Source organism: Chelonoidis abingdonii, chromosome 1 (genome assembly GCF_003597395.2).
Source record: "Chelonoidis abingdonii isolate Lonesome George chromosome 1, CheloAbing_2.0, whole genome shotgun sequence".
Taxonomy (NCBI): Eukaryota; Metazoa; Chordata; order Testudines; family Testudinidae; genus Chelonoidis; species Chelonoidis abingdonii.
The window spans coordinates 53,690,388-53,710,722 of record NC_133769.1 but is presented as its reverse complement, the minus strand read 5'-3'; the positions used below and the strand labels follow the sequence as shown (position 1 = coordinate 53,710,722).

At 40.6% G+C, this 20,335-nt stretch overlaps 1 protein-coding gene across 1 annotated transcript in view; it reads right to left on the bottom strand.

Annotated features, from left to right (window-relative positions):
- The window catches only part of DOCK4 (dedicator of cytokinesis 4), a 421,428-nt gene that overhangs the window by 144,249 nt on the left and 256,844 nt on the right, over window positions 1-20,335 (bottom strand). The window contains 2 exon segments of the mRNA XM_032782929.2: window positions 1,335-1,497; window positions 3,684-3,808. Of these exon segments, the coding sequence (XP_032638820.1) occupies window positions 1,335-1,497; window positions 3,684-3,808 (288 nt within the window).

Genomic DNA, 20,335 nt, shown 5'->3' with positions numbered 1-20,335 from the left:
CACTGGGCAAACAGGAAATGAAATTCAAAAGTTCGCGGGGCTTTTCCTGTCTACCTGGCCAGTGCATCCGAGTTCGGATTGCTGTCAGAGCGGTCGCAATGGTGCACTGTGGGATACCGCCCGGAGGCCAATACCGTCGATTTGCGGCCACACTAACCCTAATCAGATATGGTAAAACTGATTTCAGAACTACTCCTCTCGTCAGGGAGAAGTACAGAAACCGATATAAAGAGCCCTTTATACATCGATATAAAGGGCCTCATTGTGTGGATGGGTACAGCATTAAATCGGTTTAACGTTACTAAAATCGGTTTAATTGCGTAGCATAGACCAGGCCCCAGTATGGTTGTTCTCACTTGAGCTAGGCTAATACCAGTGGAGTAACTTGAGTGCATTTATGCTAAGCTTTGCAGGGAAGAAAGACCTTAGACAAAGCAACTGAAAATAATCCAACGTGTGAATGTGTATATTTGGCATCCATTTACATCTAGTTAGCACCAGCACAGTTTATGTTTGTTTATGAAGTGAATCCCCTTCCTAAAGTTATGAGTGCGTTCTTTTTCTGGGAGTTGATGCCAAATTCCCAAAAGTTTCTAGCGGCTAATCTAGACTGGCAACACCCCTAAGCGAGAAAGTTGCAGTGCTGTAAATTGCCAGAGTAGACAAGCCTTTAGATAAGTCAAAGGGAATTTTCCTTGCTATATCCATTTGTGGTTTCCTTTGAGGATATGTGATGAACTTGTAATTTCTTTGATGCAATGTATTTACTGCAGATGGGCCCAATTCAAAACCTTGGACCTAACATTCTAAAGTTCAAGCGAAGTTGAGATCCACACCTGAGCTTTGCAGCTCAAAGTATTTTCAACTGTGCGTATGCCTTATGTTTTAGCTCTGGTGAGGTTTTTGTTTTTATTATTATTATTGTTACATAAAAACCAGAAAGTCAGAAAATGTCCACTTCAAATAACATTATCCTGGCTACACTACAGGTATATGCAATACTTTCTGTTACTGGGTTAGACTGCTACCTGTGTAAGTGAACAGATATCACTGCGTAATTAGCCAAGTTAATTCTGGGATTGGATTTTGCATTTCCTGAATTTGTGTTCAAACTTGCACCCTTCATGACCAATAAAGTTAGGTCGGTTTCTCAAGGTATTACATTTTTTTTCCTATTTCACCAAAGCAGAGAGCAAAACCTGAAAAGCTCTGTCAGGAAACTTTATAGGTAAAGAATATTTGCCCCACGTCTCTGTGCTGTTTAGATGTTATGAAATTCAATACGCATAATGCAACTGTAACACAAAGCACTGCAATAAATCATGAACGCTTACTAGAACAATGCCGAAATTCGAAGCGGATGTGTGCTCCCCTGAACTTATCCACAGGAATAGGAAGTTTCAGAAGCTCAGCCCATCTGGGACTGTTGTTGTGATAAAGCACAAAGGAATGGAACTTGCTAGCTGGCGGTTCTCCAGAGCCAAAGGAGATAAAATCCTAATGAAGAAAACAGCTGGGTTAAAGGTTTAAAGATGGATTAACTATAAAGTGTTGTGAGATCATCCCTGAAACTGGTGTTCTCCAGGCTCCAAGATCTTTGGGATAATCTAAAATATACTTGTTCTCTCTCGTAATAGTGTGTCCCTGCATGCATGTGGAATGTAACTGTGTATTCTCTGAAGATGGTTAGCACACAGTTTAGATTGCCTCGTGGTCTATGGATTCCTCTCTGTAGGTAGCAGGTGGGCAGGCTGATTTGTATTGTTTCAGTCTCTGGACTGTCTGCCCACTTCCTATAGGTAATATAAGCTGGAACACACTCTTCATCCTTTGCAGCCATGACTCTATAACTTTTTTATACGTAATACGGGCCATTTGTTTTGGAAGTTTCTTCACTTTGAAGTTTCAGGTTATCTATCATTACATATAGGACATAAGTGGTGCTTGCTAACATGCTAAGGGCAAGAGCTGGCCATCAAATCTGGAGAAGGGAAGGAATATTTACTCCATTCTTGTGTGACAAGATGGTGATTTTGGATTGCCTCTAGAGCAGCTAGCAGGTACCATAGCTGTGGGCTCTGCAAATGTCCCAGCTTCACCTAGTGTTACTATATGAGGACGAGGTTTAGCCTTATTTGTTTTGTCCCAACTTTGCAACCGGCAAGAGTCCATTCTGATTTGGTACATTAGCAGGGTCACATTTCACAATAAACCTGACTATAGTTGGAAATGGGTGGGAGGATATGCACCGATGTGGTATGAGAATGTAAATGGGAGCCGGATTCAATACTGTACAGAGATTTAGCACATTCCATGTGTGACCTCCCACTCTCCTCTCAGGACCTTGGTCTGTTTGGTCAAACATTAAAGTGACTCAACACATGTAGAACTGACAGGCTACAATTTAAATGGAACAGGACAAAACAGGACGGATAACGATTGGGGGTCTTGATTGATAATGGAAATGGTCAATAAAAGCTGCAGGCTGAGGCATTGCCATCTCTGCCTTGTGTCTTAATCCAAGTCCTATTGGGAGCAATAAAGACACCATCAGACTGCCTTTTGAATTCATCACAGAAAAAGGTGATTTTCAAAGAAATGTACCTGGAATTGTAAGTGAAAATATTGGGAAGTCAAGGACACTTGTGTACATATGAATGTTTTAGACAAGTGGTACTTAAGGTTCCAATCGAGTAAAGAACTTAGGGAAATGCTCAACTTTAAGTATATAAGTATTTCCACTTAACTGAAATACTCATATGCTTAAAATACAAGCACATGGAGCTCTGCTGGATCTGTGCCTATGCTACAAATTCAGGAAAGTATTTAAGCACATGCTTCATTATAAGCATGTGCAGAAGGCCTATTGACAAATGGGAATTTAAGACGCACGTGAAATACCCACTTAAATACTTTCCTGAAGAGGCATACTTTCCTGTATTTGCACTTGAGTGTAAAATCAATTCTGTGTCTTAAAGAGAGTGTAGAAATAAGTGGGTGGGTCTGGGAATGGCCCATTTATTTAAATAGGCAAATCTACTTTCAATATAATTAAGTGAACTAATTATGCTCTTAAATTAATGGGTTAATTTCCACATTGTAATAATTATGAATTAATTAAAATAACTTCATTTGCTAATCTTTGTTGCCTTTTCTCTAAACATCAAATAACTGAGGGATATATTTGAATGTGAGCATATTAGAGGTTTTCATTTTTATTTTTCAAAACCTTCCTCGATATTGAAGTATCGCAACATTAAAAGTTAGCTGCCACAAAAACATCCAGAAAATCTATGACCAAACAACCAACAAAAATGGAAAACAGAGTAAGTGGTTTGTAAAAAACATATTAGTTATTACTGATTGACTGAACTATAGTAGTTGGGGTAGCAAGTAGCTTATTCTAAGGAGAGAGAATTCTGAATTTAATTTATATCTCACAGTACAAGTGAAAATATTTGCTCTAAGGCCAGTTATATATCTTTTGCTAATATGCAGTTTAGCAATAGGACATTCAGGTAAAGGTTAATATGACAAATCATAATATCTGTCAGGAAATAAAAAAAGGATTTTGAGAAAAAAGATAGCTAGTTTAAATTTACAATAATTGCTTAGCATCAACACTACACACAAGCCTTCACTCTCTCTATTTTTGTTCTTCACACTTAGTGTCAAAGTAGTACCTTTAAAATTTGGCCACCACTGTCCACAATGTGCATCATCACTTCCACGTTTCTGGCCACACTTTTTCCTCCTTTTTCAAATTCTCCTCTTTCTATAGTGATGTATAAATCATTCCTCATTTCGCCTACAGAAAGGAAACAAAATCCAACAGTATAAGGGGCAATGCAAACCACATGAATACAGCCTGAATTTTGCAGGAAGGAAGTAGAGAGGCAAATTCCATATGAGAATGATAAATCCTTTTTAAGTGTATGTTTCAAAGTAAAAGCAAGTCTGGCTTTGACTCTCTCTAGGGATGAGATTAATTAGAGCTGTTTAGCAGCAAAAGGACAGAACTCCCAGTGAAACTGTGTCAACAATGATGGGCCACAACCGTGACTTTAGGAACTTCCTCTTTACAGCTCACCTCTAGGTTCAGTAGAAGTCAAAATGAGGCTACACTCCTATAGCAAGTGGAGGCCAAATTGTAGAATAAAGTTAAATATGTTCCATAATTTAAATATCTCCCCTTAAGTAGTACAGTAAATTGTCTATCAGGGTTTAGTTAAATCAGGCATAATACTTTTGTGGGTCAGTTCATTTAAAGTTTACTCTAATCTGGCCAGTTCCCCACAACCGGTAGGTCATCTAAAAAATGGTTGTTCTATAACAAAAATAAGAGATCTCACTGTGGTGAAATGAATCATACAGAAACTAATGGACAGAGATAATACATTAAGACCGGAAAGATGTTCAGCACTGATTGTAAGATAACTTGCTAGATACCGCATCAATGTAGCTACCTTTAGCAAAACCAGATTTGCAGATGAAGGTTACACAAAGGAATTAGGAGGTGGCTATACCTTCTTTTGGGAAGGGAAAACAACAGAGGAAAACAGAATTTATGGCATTAGTTTTTCCATTAAAAACAGTTTCACTGATTTCAGGAAAGACTTACCTATGGGCACAAATGAACACCTAATGACTCTGTAAATTCCCTTAGAAATTCATGCTTTGTGATTTGTATCAGTGCTTATGTTCCAACCATGAAGAGTACAGAGGAACTAAAAGAACAGTTCTATTCTGATTTGGATGACATAATCAAATCTACATCCAGTGAAGACAAACTCATACCTTTGGGAGACTTTTCTTCCAGAGGTGGAAAAGATAGTGCGGACTTCAACTGGTCTAAGAAAGAACTATAGTATCAGAAAAATCACCAGCAACTGTCTCCTCCTACTCAAGAAGTATGCTGAACATGAGCTCGTTACCATCAACACAATCTTTAGGCAAGCCGACAAATATAAAACTTCATGGATGCATCTGAGATCAAAGCACTAGCATCCGATTGACTATGTCATTATACAGCAAAGAGACATTAGGGACATCAAGATAAGCAAACTGTTGGACCGATTACAGGATGACCAGAGCCATTTTCATTTTACAAGTGGTATTGCACTCAATGAAACAGTGCCGAACAGATCAAACTAAAATTTAACATAGCAAACTTGAAATGTCCATTTCATCAAGAAAAACTGAGGGAAAACAGAGGAAAAAAACTGATAGCATTACATCATCCAAAAAACACACTCAAAAGTGGTATATGCTGATATCAGTCATCCTCTAAGCAAAAGAAGAAACTCTAGGCAAAAATCAAAGATGGCACCACAATTATTTTGATGAAAATTATGATGAAATCAAAAAGATCTTCAAGGAAAAAAATGATGCATTTTTGGCTTGGCAAAAAGATAAAGAATCAACATCAAAACAAAGACATTCAAGTACCTGCAAGCCAAGGCTCAAAAACGGCTTTGTGTTCTACAGGATAACTGGTAGGAAAAGAAAGCCGAAGAAATACAGCATTATGCCAATAGTAACAACTCAAAGTTGTTTTAACTCCCTGAAGGCCATTTATGGCCCATTGAAATCAGGTTCAGCTCCACTAAAGAGTTCAGCTGGATCTACCTTAATCAAGGACAAGACAGACAGCTCTGAAAGATGTGTGCCACTTTACTGAACTACTCAACCTTCCCTCTACTGTCAACTCACAGGTGCCAGAGGAACTAACACAGCATCCCATACATGAAGAAATTGTGAAGCTACCTCCCACTGAAGAAATGCAAAAAGCTGTGAACAAATGAAGACAGGTAAATCACCAGGGAAAGACAGGACAGCAGTTGAAATCATCAAATTTGAAGGCCTCCAAACTGTCAACTAGCTATATGAAATTATTAAGGATATTTGGGAAACGGACAAAATTCCTCAGGATTTCAAAAGATGCAATAATAATTATACTATACAAAAATAAAGGAAATAAATCTGACTGTGGCAACTATCAGGTTATCTTCCTTGCTATCAGGGCTCTACTATCAGGTCTTCCCTGCTATCAAGGCTCCTCCTTGGCTCTACTGTTACCAGAAAAGTAAATCTTGATGTTGAGCTCACTAACAGAATCGGCAAAGTAGCCAGGAACTTTGGTCTTTTCCAAGACAGAACCTGGAACAGTAACAAATTGTCAACTATAGTAAAAATCCATATTTACAGAGACATGCGTCTTATGCACTCTTATGTAGCTCAGAAACATGGACGATTTATGCCAAATATACCAAAAGACTAAACAATTTTCATATCAGATGCTTGTGAAAAATTCTTTGAATAAGACAGCAAGAAAGGGTGACAAATGTGGAAGTGTTAAATCATGCTGGTATGTCATTCATGGGAATGTTGATTAGTAAGAAAAGACTCAAGTGGCTTGGACATGTCAAGCAAATGTCAGATTACAGGATCCTGAAGATTGTGCTGTATTCTGAAGTTTGCAAAGAGTCTAGAAAGAGAGGCAGACCGCAGGATGCTTGCAGGATGCTTGCAAAGATGATTTAGTATCCTTTGGAACCTCTGTGGATGATTGGGAAAGGAGCGCAGAATGCAGCTCTGGTTGGCGGAGTCAGCTTGTAGATGGAGCAAGGCATTGTGAGGCAGACTGGATCACGCTTTGTGATGACCAGCATTAGAGCAGGAAAGAATCTGCTGCTCAGACTCAGAGCATTGCTAGTGCATGGGTGTGCCCTACCTATGGATGGGACTGTAACTGATGCATCAGACTCAGCAGCCAAAGAACTCATCAGCGTGTATACCATGCTCTGTAAAGATAAAGTGTGCCATTCTTCTGTCAGCAGGGTGGTAAGATCCTTGCTTGTACTTTGCTGCATTGGCTTGTTGAAACAGTATCAGAGAAACTTCTATCAGAGACCCAACATACATTTAGATCAGGTCCAAGCACACTCAGTCACTCATGAACCAGCAATAGAGAGGCTCCAGCCAATTCCCCCCAACTCCCCAGCTTTGCACCGAGAGCTGTACTGTCTTGCATTGGTCGGAAGCCTGTCTAATGTAAGTTCATTATCCAGTCTGCCCCTCCCATGATGTGGAGAGGGCACATACTAGGCTTGGTAAACTGAGCTAATATTACCAAAGCCCTTCATCCAAAACACACTGTTTTATATAAAATATAAAACAGATTTATTAACTACAGAAAGATAGGTTTTAAGTGATAAGTAGCAAGCACAGAGATCAAAAGTTGGTTGCTTAAGAAATAGAAGTAAATTCGCAGTCTGAGTTCTACAAACAAAAGAGGATTTGAATCAAGCAGTGTCTCACCCTGACAGATGATACAGACAGATCTTTAATACACAGGCTGGAACTGCCTTCCATCCCAGGACCACCTTCGGCCAGTTCAAGGTCTTTGTCCTCCAGACGTTTCTTCCAAGTGTTGAGGGGTGGGGTGGGGAGAGACCATGTGATTATATCACTTCTCTTTTATAGCTTTTGACTTGGCAATCGGTACTGCCTGATTCCCTACAGGTTCTCTCTGAGAAGTCTTCTAGGACAGCCACTGAGAGAGTGGATTCTCTTTAGTTGGCCATCAGAGCATCTGGCTACTCCATTGTTGTACCTGAAAGGTTGGTTGTGGGTGTTCCCAACCTCACAACCTATTTCAGTAACACACACACACACACACACACCCCAGAACTTCGTAACTTCACATACAAGGATAGTACACACAATCCAATGGATCAAAACTTTTTAAAGTTATACCTCACGAGGCATACTTTTTACAAAACATATCATAATTACATGACAGTGGTGAATATGGGGGTTACAGGGTGCTACTCTGAGGTAGAGTGTCACAGACAGATCATGTTATCATAATGGGTGATCGCAGACTCTCAAAAAAGTCCTCTATGGTGAGCCGAAACTCAGAAAGAGCAGGAAGGGTGATCATTGTAAACACTTCAAAAATACCATTAAGTTGAATGTTAACTCTTGTGGCATAAATCTGGATAACTTCGAAGACACAGCCAAGGACAGACCTGAACAGAGAGCAACTATGCATAAAGGTTGTATATACTTCAAAAAAGACAGATGCAAAAAACTGACCGAAAATAGTACCAAGAGTCATGCCAAGTCTTCACTGGGAACATACACATTCCTATACAACTTCTGTTCATGACCTTGCTGTACACAGATGCGGGGTACATGACAAAGCCATATGTATATACTTTTAAAAAAAATCATCAAGGATGCCCATGGGTTTTTTTTTTATTGTAGAACCATAAATATCCAAATAAATATTTTATAAATAATGACAATGATGACACACCATTATAACAGTTCATCTTAAGATTCAATCAACTTAAACTTGCAGGATAGAATCATATTGTGTCACTTTTCCTTACATACTTTCTACTTCATGCCTCTAACGATTTTCAAGTAGCAGAAATGAGTGAGTGTTCTCACATTATTCAGCTGATACACGTGCGATTGTTAAAATCATCCCACCAAATCATCCTCCAAACTATGACCCTATGAACAAAAGGTACAGAATTTATTTTTTTGCTGCACGACCAATTTCGTTTTAGCCCTTTAGGACTACACCATAACAAAGATGAGGATGGGGTCTAAATTATGTTATTCAAGTGGCAAGCAAACCAGGAATATTAACATTTTGCTATTTCTGGATTTTACAGAAACTTTGTCTACTTTTAAAAAACAGCTTATAATAAAATTTTCTAGAAATGTAACACAGGATGCTAACTAACAGAAATGTGTGACGGGAGGTCCTTGTGTGGGACATGTTTACTCAAGTATTGGTTCTAGTTTCTCACTTTGCAGAGCTTTAAATTCAGATCAATTGTTAAGAAATGCATCTCTTTAATTAAAAAGATGATTTGCAAGAGGAATAATTTTGGCATGGAAGTGGGAACTATGAATACAAAGGCGATGCATCTGCTGTAAAATTCAGCAGTTCCACTTCATAAGGAGTTGTGCATACTTTGTATGGGGTCTCCATAAAAACACATACCACCAAGTTCCAGAAATATTAGGTCCTAATGAATCTGCATCTCAGCTGAAACCACAGAAACCTCCTGATTCTATTTTTTTAAACTGTGCAGAAGTCTGATGCAAAACAAGATAGCAGTTCTGGCAGGCTCAAAAGCTTTACAAACTTTTGTGAAGCTTTCAATGCCACGGCCCAAGTTTCAGTTTTTTAACAAAATGCCAAACCAAGTCATTTTTTGTTGCCCACAGAGCTCTAACTGCAGGGAAGAAGAGACAGAAGAGGAGGATGTGCCCTTCATAACATCAATGTGTTATCAGCGGAATGTGCCACAGCAGACTTTAGTGGGGCAGAGGAGGGTGTATAATTTAGACAATACACTTCCTGATCTAAATTCACTCCGGAAACTCTACCCTGTTTTTGACATTTCAGATAAACTCAGTCATCTGGATTGCCTTACTGGAGAAAAGATGGATTTTTTTCAGTATTATCCAATGATAATTAAAACAATGAAGAGCATACATCTCTCACGCTGTAGGAGGAACAATATGGCTTTATAGGGTAAAAGATGGGTAGAAAAGCAAGGGGAAATGATTGAGTAACAGAAGGATGAATCATGTAGAATGACTGCTATACTTAAATACCCATATGAAGCAAATACACTCAATGTCAGGCAGATAAAACAACAAGAGGCTAGTCACAAGGCCAATATCAAATCTGAAGCACTACAATGCAATGCTTTTGATGCTTTTATTACATTATAGCCCATTTTATTTATATTAAATACCTTTAGATGATACAGTTAGTTCAACAAAACACATACACACGCTGTAGACATAACAGTACTGGGATGCTACAGTACTTGAAGCCAAGATCTCAAGAAATCTTTCGCATTTTCTATATAGGTCTGTATATTAAACACAAAAAAAAAAAAATAGTGTGACAAAGTTTCCTCCTCTACCTTTGGGTGGGTCCTGCGCTTTGGACAGATTTTGCTCACCTTCAGTGATCTTTCCATGTCTGGATCAATCCTCGTGTCTGATCAGGAGTTTGGGAGGTTGGGGGAACCCGGGCCCGCCTCCACTCCGGGTTCCAGCCCAGGGCCTGGTGGATTGCAGCTGTCTATAGTGCCTCTTGTACAGGTGCATGACAGCTCCCTTACAACTTCCTGGGCTACTTCCCATGGCCTCCTCCAATACCAGTTTATCCTCACCACAGAGTGTCTGATGTTGCTACTCCTAGTCCTCCAGTAGCACACCTCCTCACTCTAGTCTCTTGCCTCTGCTCCGCTCACATGACTACCTCTCCTCTGGCTCCTACCCATGACTGGAGGTGAGTCCCTGAAACCCCCATGTCTTGCCCTGATTAGCCTGCCTTGATTAGCTGCAGGTGATCTAATCAGCCTGTTTGCCTTAATTGGTTCTAGCAGGTTCCTGATTACTCTAGTGCAGCCCCTGCTCTGGTCACTCAGGGAAAAGAAAACTACTCATCCAGTGACCAGTATATTTGCCCTCTACCAGACTCCTGTACCCTACTGGTCTGGGTCTGTCACAATAGATTAAAAGAATGTTTAACTTGTAAAGTCAAGCCTTCCTAAATTAGTAAATGTTAGAATTAAGGTTATGTGCGCAGCCTTAATTTGGCTCCCTTGTGCATGTGTGTTATCCTACAGTTTTAATTACGTGATACCATGCTATTTTTTCCACAGGACCACTGCCTCAATCAGTGCACAGAATGGATGGTCGTCTGGGGACAAATCAGGGCTGTGTAATAAGAAAGGCAGCTGAAATCAGGAGCAGTAATTGTAGAGATGAAGCATGATCAGTACAAATGGAATCTTCAGAAAATTTAGCTGCCAAACTAGTAAGTATATGAGCATATGGGTTTTGTTTGCTTTTTAATATGGGCAAACAATGTATTTCCCCAATCTCATTTCTGAATTCCTTGGGTGAAGCATATATATATATTTTTAAGAGTCATCCTGAGGCAGATACCTAGCATGGTAAATTAAAGCCTGTTAAGTTTTCTAAAATTATAAGAAACTGAGATCAAGATCTTCTAATGGGTAGTGTCAAACAACTTTAAGTACAAATGGCACTACCAGCTCTACCTATTATATACATATTGGGTATAAAAAATACAAACACAGATGTGACTTGTGCATCTCCTCAAAAACTGTATGTGTGTAGATAGCATTTATCAGTTATCACAAACTCCAGTGGATCACAGCTGGTATTATAATGGCCCACCATTATAGGAGGAACTCTGTAGAAAGGGATAGGTATAAATCAGGTATATATCAACAAGGTCACTAATGAAGCTAATAATGACCAGAGTCTGATAACCAGTCACACAGTTATAGCAGAGCTAAGAGCTGCTTCTCTGTGTGGGTCAGGAATCATGAGATGAGAGTCAACAGAAGCTCTGGCAGACAGTTTTGGCTTGTGAGTCTGTCAGTCCTTGTAAAAGACAGAGGCAACATGGTCATTTCTCGGACAGGACCTAGGTGCAAGGCCTGAGGTTTCTGCTAAAGGGAGTTTGCTGTTTGTTACCATTCCTGTTTCAGAAAACAAACAGATTATACAACGAAAGCACCCTGACTCTCTGTCACCAAACAGGCGACTGGCTTGCATGGCCCTGAAAATCTGGCATCACTTGGCCAAAAGGTAACAGTATATTTTTCCTTTTCTTCTACATAAGATCGGCCATACTGGGTGGGAGCAAAGGTTCATCTAGCCCAGTATCCTGTCTTTTAACAGTGGCTAATGCCAGGTGCTTCTGAGGAAATGAGCAGAACCGGTAATCATCAAGTAATCCATCCCCTGTTGCCCATTCCCAGCTTCTAGCAAACAGACACCACTGATGGACCTATCCTCCATGAATTTATCTAGTTCTTCTTTGAATCCTGCTACAGTCTTGGCCTTTACAACATCTTCTGGCAAAGAATTCCACAGGCTGACTGTACGTTGTGTGAAGAAATAGTTAAATATATTCTTCTACCACACCAAAACCTAAACATTAAAAAAAAAAAAGCAGCTATCTACCTTTTTCCAACTTTTGTTCTTCAAGATGTTGCTCATGTTCATTCCATTTTATTTGTAGGTATGTTCAAACCCACATGCACAGTCATCAGAGATTTTTACCTTGGCAATATCTGTAAAGTCAACTATAGCGCTCCCTTGAGTGCCATGCCCATGTGTCTATTAGGCGCTGCCTACTCTATGCCCTTCAGCTCCTTCTTGCCTGCAACTCTGTCAGAGAGGAGACCGGGTAATGGAATGGACATGAGCAACACATCTTGAAGAACAACAGTTACCTACCTTTTTTTAACTGCTTTTTCTTCTTCAAGCGCTTGCTCATGTCAATTCCATTCTAGGTGACTCACAAGCAGTATTCTTGGAGGTGGGCTCGGAGTTCACAGTCTAGCGGCTTACAGTACTGCTCTACTGAAGCCAGCATTCTCCTGGGCCTGCTGGGTAAGTGTGTAAAGGCACGCAAATGTGTGGATGAATGACCAGGTGACTGCCCTACAGATGCCCTGTATAGGCACCTGGGTAGGAAAGCTGCAGAAGAGGCTTGTGCCCTGGTTGAATGACCAGTTACAATTGCCAAAGGGAGCACCTTTACTGATCACAGCAGAAGCGAATGCAGGCAGTGATCCAAGAAGAAATTCTTTCAGCAGACACCTTTCATCCTGTTGGCCTCTGCGACAAACAATTGCGTCGACTTGCAGAATGGCTTGGTCTATTCCAGGGGTACGCAACCTATGGCACGCATGCCGAAGGGAGAACACAAGTTGATTTTCAGTGGCACTCATATTGCCTGGGTCCTGGCCACCGGTCCGAGGAGCTCTGCATTTTAATTTAATTTTAAATAAAGCTTCTTAAACATTTTAAAAACCTTAGTTTAGTTATATATTATAGACTTATAGAAAGAGACCTTCTAAAAACATTAAAATGTATTACTGGCACGCGAAACCTTAAATTAGAGTGAATAAATGAAGACTCGGCACACCACTTCTGAAAGGTTGCCAACCCCTAGTCTATTCAATATAGAAGCCTAGTGCCTTCCTGATGTCTAGGGAATACAATCTATGCTCCTCCTCCGACTAATGTGGCTTTGGAAAAAAGACAGCCAAGTAAATGTCCTGGCCCGTATGAAACTGCTAGACCACCATGGGCAGGAAAGCCGGGTGGAAGACCATATAGGGCGGTTCCAAGGCAAGCACTCTAATCTCAGAGACCCGGTGGGCAGATGTTATCGCAACTAGGAATGCAAACTTCCAGGAAAAGAGAAGGAGAGAGCAGGAAGCCAGAGGCTCGCGGGGGGGGCGGGGAGCTGTCCCATGAGCCATGACAACACAAGATTCAGGTCCCATGGTCGAACGGGGTCCCTAACATGTGAGTAGAGGTGCTTGAGTCCCTCGAGGAACCTGGCAGTCATGTCCTGGGTGCAAACTGACTTACCATCGAGTGGCAGATGGAAGGCCGAAATAGCAGCCAAGTGGACCTTGACAGATGAAAGGGTCACCAACAGGGACAGAGCTGCAAAGGGAACCCCCTCCAACATCGATGCAGGATTCCGCCACCATTTGAGTGATGACAGTACGTGTCCGGGACCCTGACCATATAGTTCACACTGTGTCTGTTGAAGACATAGACCGATGCCAGCTATGCCTGCAGGGGCCTGAGGTGGAGCCACGTGTGCCAGACCACGCAAATGCAGACCGCCATGTGGCCCAACAATTGCAGGCAACGTGAGCGTTGGTGAGAGGGTGGGCTTGCATGCACAAGATCAGGTCTGCCATGGCTTGTAACCAAGCCTCAGGAGGAAGGCTCTGGCCTGAGTAGAATTGAGGACTGCTCCAATGAACTATATGCATTTTCCAGGAATTAAGGTCCATTTTTTTCTTGTTTATTAACAATGGACTGTAAGAACCGTTAATGTTCTTGTGATGCATAACAAAGCTCTCTGACCAACTGTCACAAGCAGTAAGAAGGAACTGAGAAGGCGTAGGATTGACAGCACCTAACGAACCAACGCATGAGCCCACTCTACGGACACTGATAAGATAAAAATCTCAGATGATTGTGTACATGGGCGCGCACTCACCTAGAACTAGAATGGAATCGACATAAGCAAGCATGCGAAGAAGAACTTACAGATCTGAACATTCTCATGTGGACTTCCACTGGGAGTTGTGGGGTTAAATCTCCATGCAAATTTTGAAAAATACAGAAGTTATGGTATGGTCATATTAAATTAACGGAAGCTGGGGAAACTGCAATAATACCGTCTGTGATTCAGCCCTAACTTTCCCATGAATCCTGAGTATTTGCTGCACACAGTGTAGGGCTATTTGCCTGATGCTCCATATGATCCTGCAATTGTATGTCAACCTCGATGTGAAGAAAACACCTCCAGAGCTTGGTTGTCAGGCTGAGAAAAAATCTTATAGCCCAGAAGCCTGGGGCAAGTACAATTGCTATCTGACCTAGTAAAAGTGTTGGGTTTCCTGCCTGCCTAACGAAGAAGATACAGGATCCCGGAGGTAGGCTTAATGACATCAAACAAGATAGCACTGACCAGCCATTCAAAGGCAAAAGTATCTAAAGGGGCTGAGTGGGAGTGGAGCAAAAGAGAACAGGTTGCATCAGTCTACAAAAAACTTGACAACAGCTAGGTTGCTAATGTATGGAGACAACTGCCTATCATGCTGATTAATATTGTCTCAATGTTTCCAGACTGTCTCTATCCATCTGATTTCTCTTGTCTCAGACTGTAAGTTCAAGACTATCTGTTCTGGGTTTGTGCACGCTGGGATCCTGGTCCATAAATAAGGCACCTACGTGCTACAAAATGAAAATAATAGTAAGTCATAGTGGGAAGAGAAACAGCTGACTAAAGAAGCAGAACTGAGCCTACAGGAGCTTAGGCAGCCAGGAATGGGATATGCTTAGCTGATCTCAGCCACTTATGCAATGGCTTGGGAGGAAGGCATGGGACCAAGGTAGAAGTGCACAGCTGAGTGTCTGTTGGAAACTTTTAACTATTGGTGCGCGAATCAAATATTAGCCATGTTTTATATGAAGAGTTAATTGATGAAGAGTTAATAAATGTTTACTAAAACATGTTATAAGTATGTTACAGACACCACCAATATGTGTTATTGAGGGTTATAAATAAGCACAGCAGAAAATGGTGTTATAGATTATTATCCATGGATATAAGCAACCTATATTGACTTTTTGGGGCTCTGTTGCAATCTGTAGCATTCAATGAACCTTTTATTAAAACATCCATTAATCATTTATTAACAATTTATTAATAGAACCTTAATAAAGAATAAGATCCAAATTACAATTGGGTAGGGGGAAGAGGTAGGGACTAGTCTGGGGGTTTTCTGCTACAGGGAAGTAGTGCAAAGACAATTATTTTTTATAGTAAAGCAGGCAACAATTTTAATTTTCCAGCCAAGCCAGAGCAGCCTGCAGAGTGACTTGTATAGCCTTGCAAACTTTTTGTGAAAGGACAGTATCTGAGGTGATTTGAAGATGGGGAGTAAGGTTTAAAACCTATAAGCTGCAGTCGAGGGCAGTTTTTTCCTTTTCTAGCCAAAAAAAATGACAGTTTAAATTCTAACCATGTTGGAAAAAGCTTTTTGGTGAAATAAACTATAATCTGATTACTTGCTACTGGAGCCAAACACAAATTGATTGTATTTTAGGTGGGTGATGGCCTCTTCCTGACGCTTTGTTTTTGCTTTGCAATTGTGAATGTAGCTGCAGCTGCCAAGGCCAGTTTAGTTTGCAAATAAATCCTTGACTTACATAGTATTTTCAACACATTCATGTAAAAACTACTCTCACAGAGACTGTGTTGATTTTTAATTGAAAAATGTGTGGGGTTTGGGGAAGTTTAATAAAATGAATCAGCTAAACAAAAACGAACCACTAATCAGCCTGAATCAGCAGAAAGTAATTCTGAGCTAAGTTCACGTATGTCACATGACAGAATACAATTATAAGAAATATTCCATTTTTTAGAACTCAGGGAAAGCTAAATATCTATGGTTATAAGTCCAGAAATATGCAATATTTTGTGCAATTTCCAGAAAGCATGAAGAGCTTTTTGATAACGGTACACCTTTTGGAAGTCAGCTTTAAAACTGATTCCCTATGTCTACTTGATCACTCTGCTGCAGTGCAATATATGTAAGCAGAAAACGTATAATTTTATCCACAAAAGGCTTCTCCTAGTAATATTGCATCACTCTCTGTAAAATACAACATAAGGAGATAGCAAAGGTTTTTTGTACTGTTTTTGAGCACCACTTACACAGCTGTTAAACAATATGATTTCAGTTTGCAACTTGCAGACAAAAATGGCCTTAATCTTGGATCAAATTATACTAATCACTAAGGGAGCAAAAGACTGTACAGAACCAACCTCAAAGCTTATTAGAGAAGTGTCTCAGACATGCATACAGAAAAGCTATTTCTCTTCTTGCTGATAGATCTAATGACAAGATTCTAGATGAGAAAGAATAAGATTAGTGAAGCATAGGAGACCTTGTATTCCCTTTGCTGGCACAGGAGACTTGGAATCTGGGACAGATGATGGTCTCTCACAGGGAATAAACACAGTTTAAGGAATTACAGGGTACCAGGCAAATGAGCTCCAATTAAAACTGTTTGGGCCTATCTGGATTGTGCAAATTCTTCAAATATGTTAAATGCGGTTATAAGAAGGACAGTGATCAATTGTTCTCCATGCCCACTGAAGATAGGGCAAGCATTAATGGGTTTAACCTGCAGCAAGGGAGATTAGGTTAGATGGTATGAAAAACTTTTTAACTATAAAGCACTGGAATTGGCCTCTAAGGGAAGTCATGGAATCCTAAAAACTGGAGGTTTTTAAGACCAGATTGGTCAAATACCCATCAGGGATGGTTTAGGTTTACTTGGTCCTGCCTTAGTGCAGGGGGCTGGACTTTGACTTCGAGGTCCTTTCCAGCCCTATGTTTCTATGATTTGGCTGCCATCCATACGGGTCATATTGCAGAAGTAGAGCTGGAGCTGATATAGTCTCAGGCCTACTCTACACCACACAGTTAAGTCGACGTAAGCTACCTAATTATGTCAGTATCTACACTACAGCCTTGCTCTCGCCAGTTTAAATGCCCTACTACACCAACATAATTTCATCTCCATGAGAGGTGTAGGGCTTATGCTGGTTTAGTGAGGGTGACACAGTGTCTGTGTAGACACTGCAGGAGCCATGAAATTGAGAAGAAAGCCAGAGGGCTAGAGACCAGCTGTCTCTCACTCTCCTGGGGAGATGGGCAGCTGGATCCTGCCCCTGGCTGGGAGCCGGGGCGAGAAGCCTGGGCAGCTGGATGCCGCTGTGAGGCTGTATGATGGAAATATAACCATTGACATAATTAATACTGCTACTGTTAGATAATTGCAACAAATTTTGTACAAAGTATGTCATGTAAGGTATCAATAGAAAAGTTACAATCCATCAAATATGATTATCCTGTTTGTATGCATATATCATCTTTGTATCTAAAGATACCAGTATTGACTATGTACCAGTATTTCAAATGTGTTTGCTCCTGGGGTTAACACCCACAAGGTAGTCTACTTCTAGTCTAGCCAGCACGTTGTGAATGGTCCATTCAAGAAAGAACTCCTGACTCAATAGTTTTGTAATTTTGTCTCATATAGGATTTTAACTAGTAGACTTAAAACAAATTCGTTCAAGCAAAAGTGGGGTAAAAGATTTACAAAGACATAATAAATAAAAATAATATTAATAAAACACAGGCCACAACAGTACTAATTAAATTATGCACATATTTTCCAGGAGAGGTCAAAATTAGTGAAGCATTTTTAACCAGATTTCAAACAGTTTTCATAAATTGATTCTAAAATAGCTTTTGAGTCCTCAAATTTTCATTTGCAACAGGATTTTGAGAGACCTAAAGTTTTTTGCATGATGATTTACGAAATTCAGTTATTTTGCCTATGCTAGCTCATGCAGAAGTAGATTGCCAGAATATTTCTGCCTGCAGTCTCTTTAAAGAAGTGCTCTTTCCCCTGGAGCTTTTAGGGAAACAAACCTGACAGTGACTTGCTGAAATCCTGGGTGCACTTGAGGTCAGGGGCATCTGGCTAAATGAATTTGCCTACCACACACAGGTTGCTCCTGCACTTCAACTGCAGAAGCAGCAACCTGAAAGCAACCAGATCTCTGAAACACTGTTTAATTTCACTTTGCAGCCTCTCTCTACTCCCCTCTCCAGACCCATAAGCTATAATGGGAGCAAAGCTGCAATTAACAAGTTCTCCGAGCACTCCACAATTCTAATCCCTTTCTCAGACCACTACTCTCACTACCTTGTCTCCCAATGCACTAAGCAAATCAACACAGCAGGAGGAGAAAATTGTGTGTGGAGAGAGAAAGCTCATTTTACTCATCCACCTTGAGACATGCTCATGTATATCTCCTCCAGTGCCCCACTCTTCAAGACTTGCACAAATGGTAGCTTGTCTGGCAGAACTGACGATTTAAAAGAGGAATTAGAGTAGGATTTTGAATGCAGAAGATATATTCCTCACAGATCATAATAGTTTTATGAACGCTGGAATTTACTTGACAATATTCTTTTAAACTCATTTCTGGGTACCTAATGCAGTCAGACAACATTACTAGCAAAGGTAAAAAAATTAACTAACTTTTGTAGTCTTGGCAACTAGGAAAAGAAACAAACGTAGAAAAAGTAGGAAGGCCTGAGTCATCTAATGTGGAAGGTGAAAAATTCACATCATTTCTTCATGGAAGAATACACAAGTGTGTTTTGTTTCTCACTGCATGCACATTTATTTAATAAAAGTAATGGTTCTTTATTAAGTAAATAATGTACAATCAGATGCAGAGGTAAATGCTCAATATGATGAGCAGGGAATTAATGCCACAGCTCTCATTAGCATTACTTTTAAATTCACCTGAGCTCTTGTATGCTAGACATGCAATTTTCCTTCTCAAAGTCATAAATTATTGAAAATAACTTATAAAGAACGTGCTCACAGCTTCATCCATCATAGGCTATGAGGTTATTTTCACAACAACTACACAACCCACAAGGCTCTACATACAGCATTTTTTTAAATTCCAGAGAAAGGGGGCACAACATGTGAGTGGAGGAATAGATTTATTGGAACATGTGTTCCTACACATAAGCAGAGAAAAGAATAGATCCAGAAGTGACATTGGTAGTTATGGAGTCAATAGCTTCTTGAAAAGTGGACTGTCAGGAACTTCAGAGACCTAACAAAGATAGGTGAATGGGCAATGCAATGACAAGTGAAGTTCAATGTTCACAATGTGAAGTTATGCACACTATGGGGGAAAAAATTAAGTTACAGTATAGAACCCTGTGAGGTTTCTATATTAACTGTAGGAAAGGGAGCTGAGTGTCAGTGTACATAGCTCAGTGAAGACTTCAGCTCAATGTGCAATTGTGGTCAAAAAAAGCAAACAAGATTTTAGGATGCATAAGGAATGGGATGGAGAATATTAGAGAAAAAATAATGATGCTATATAAATCAATGCTGGGTGTAATACTGGTCACTCCATTCAGGAAGGATATTGCAGAATTAGAGGAAGTTCAGAAGAGGGAAGTGAGAATGATTGGGCAAGGAAAAGAGACAGTTACCTTTTCTGTTTTTCTTCGAGATGCGTTGCTCATGTCCATTCCATAATAGGTGTGTGCGCTCACCACATGCACCAGTGCCGGAAATTTTGCCTTCAGTAGTATCTGCAGAGGACCATCTCTGCCGTGCCCCGGAGTGGCGCGCACTTGCCACAATGCAAGGGCCGCAGCCAGGTCCCTCCACTCTCAGTTCCTTCTTGCTGGAGACTCTGACAGCGGGGAAGGAGAGCAGATCATGGAATGGGCATGAGCAACACATCTCGAAGACCACCACTTACGGAAAAGGTAACCGTCTTTTCTTCTTTGTGTGCTTGTCCATTCCATATTAGGTGACTCCCTAGCAGTACCCCTGGAGGTGGATAAGAGTTCACGAACATGTAGCTTGTAACACAGCTCTGCCAAACCAAGTGTTGCCTCTTGTGGTGTAATGCGCTATGAATGTGTGAACATTGTTGCTTTGCAAATATCCTGGATAGGAATGTGCCCCAGGAAGGCCACTGAGGGCGCCTGAGCTCTGGTCAAATGGGCCCTGACGATTGGCAGCAATGGGACCTGTGCCAGCTCGTAACAAGTCTGGATGCAGGAGGTGATCCAGTTGGAAATCCTCTCCAAGG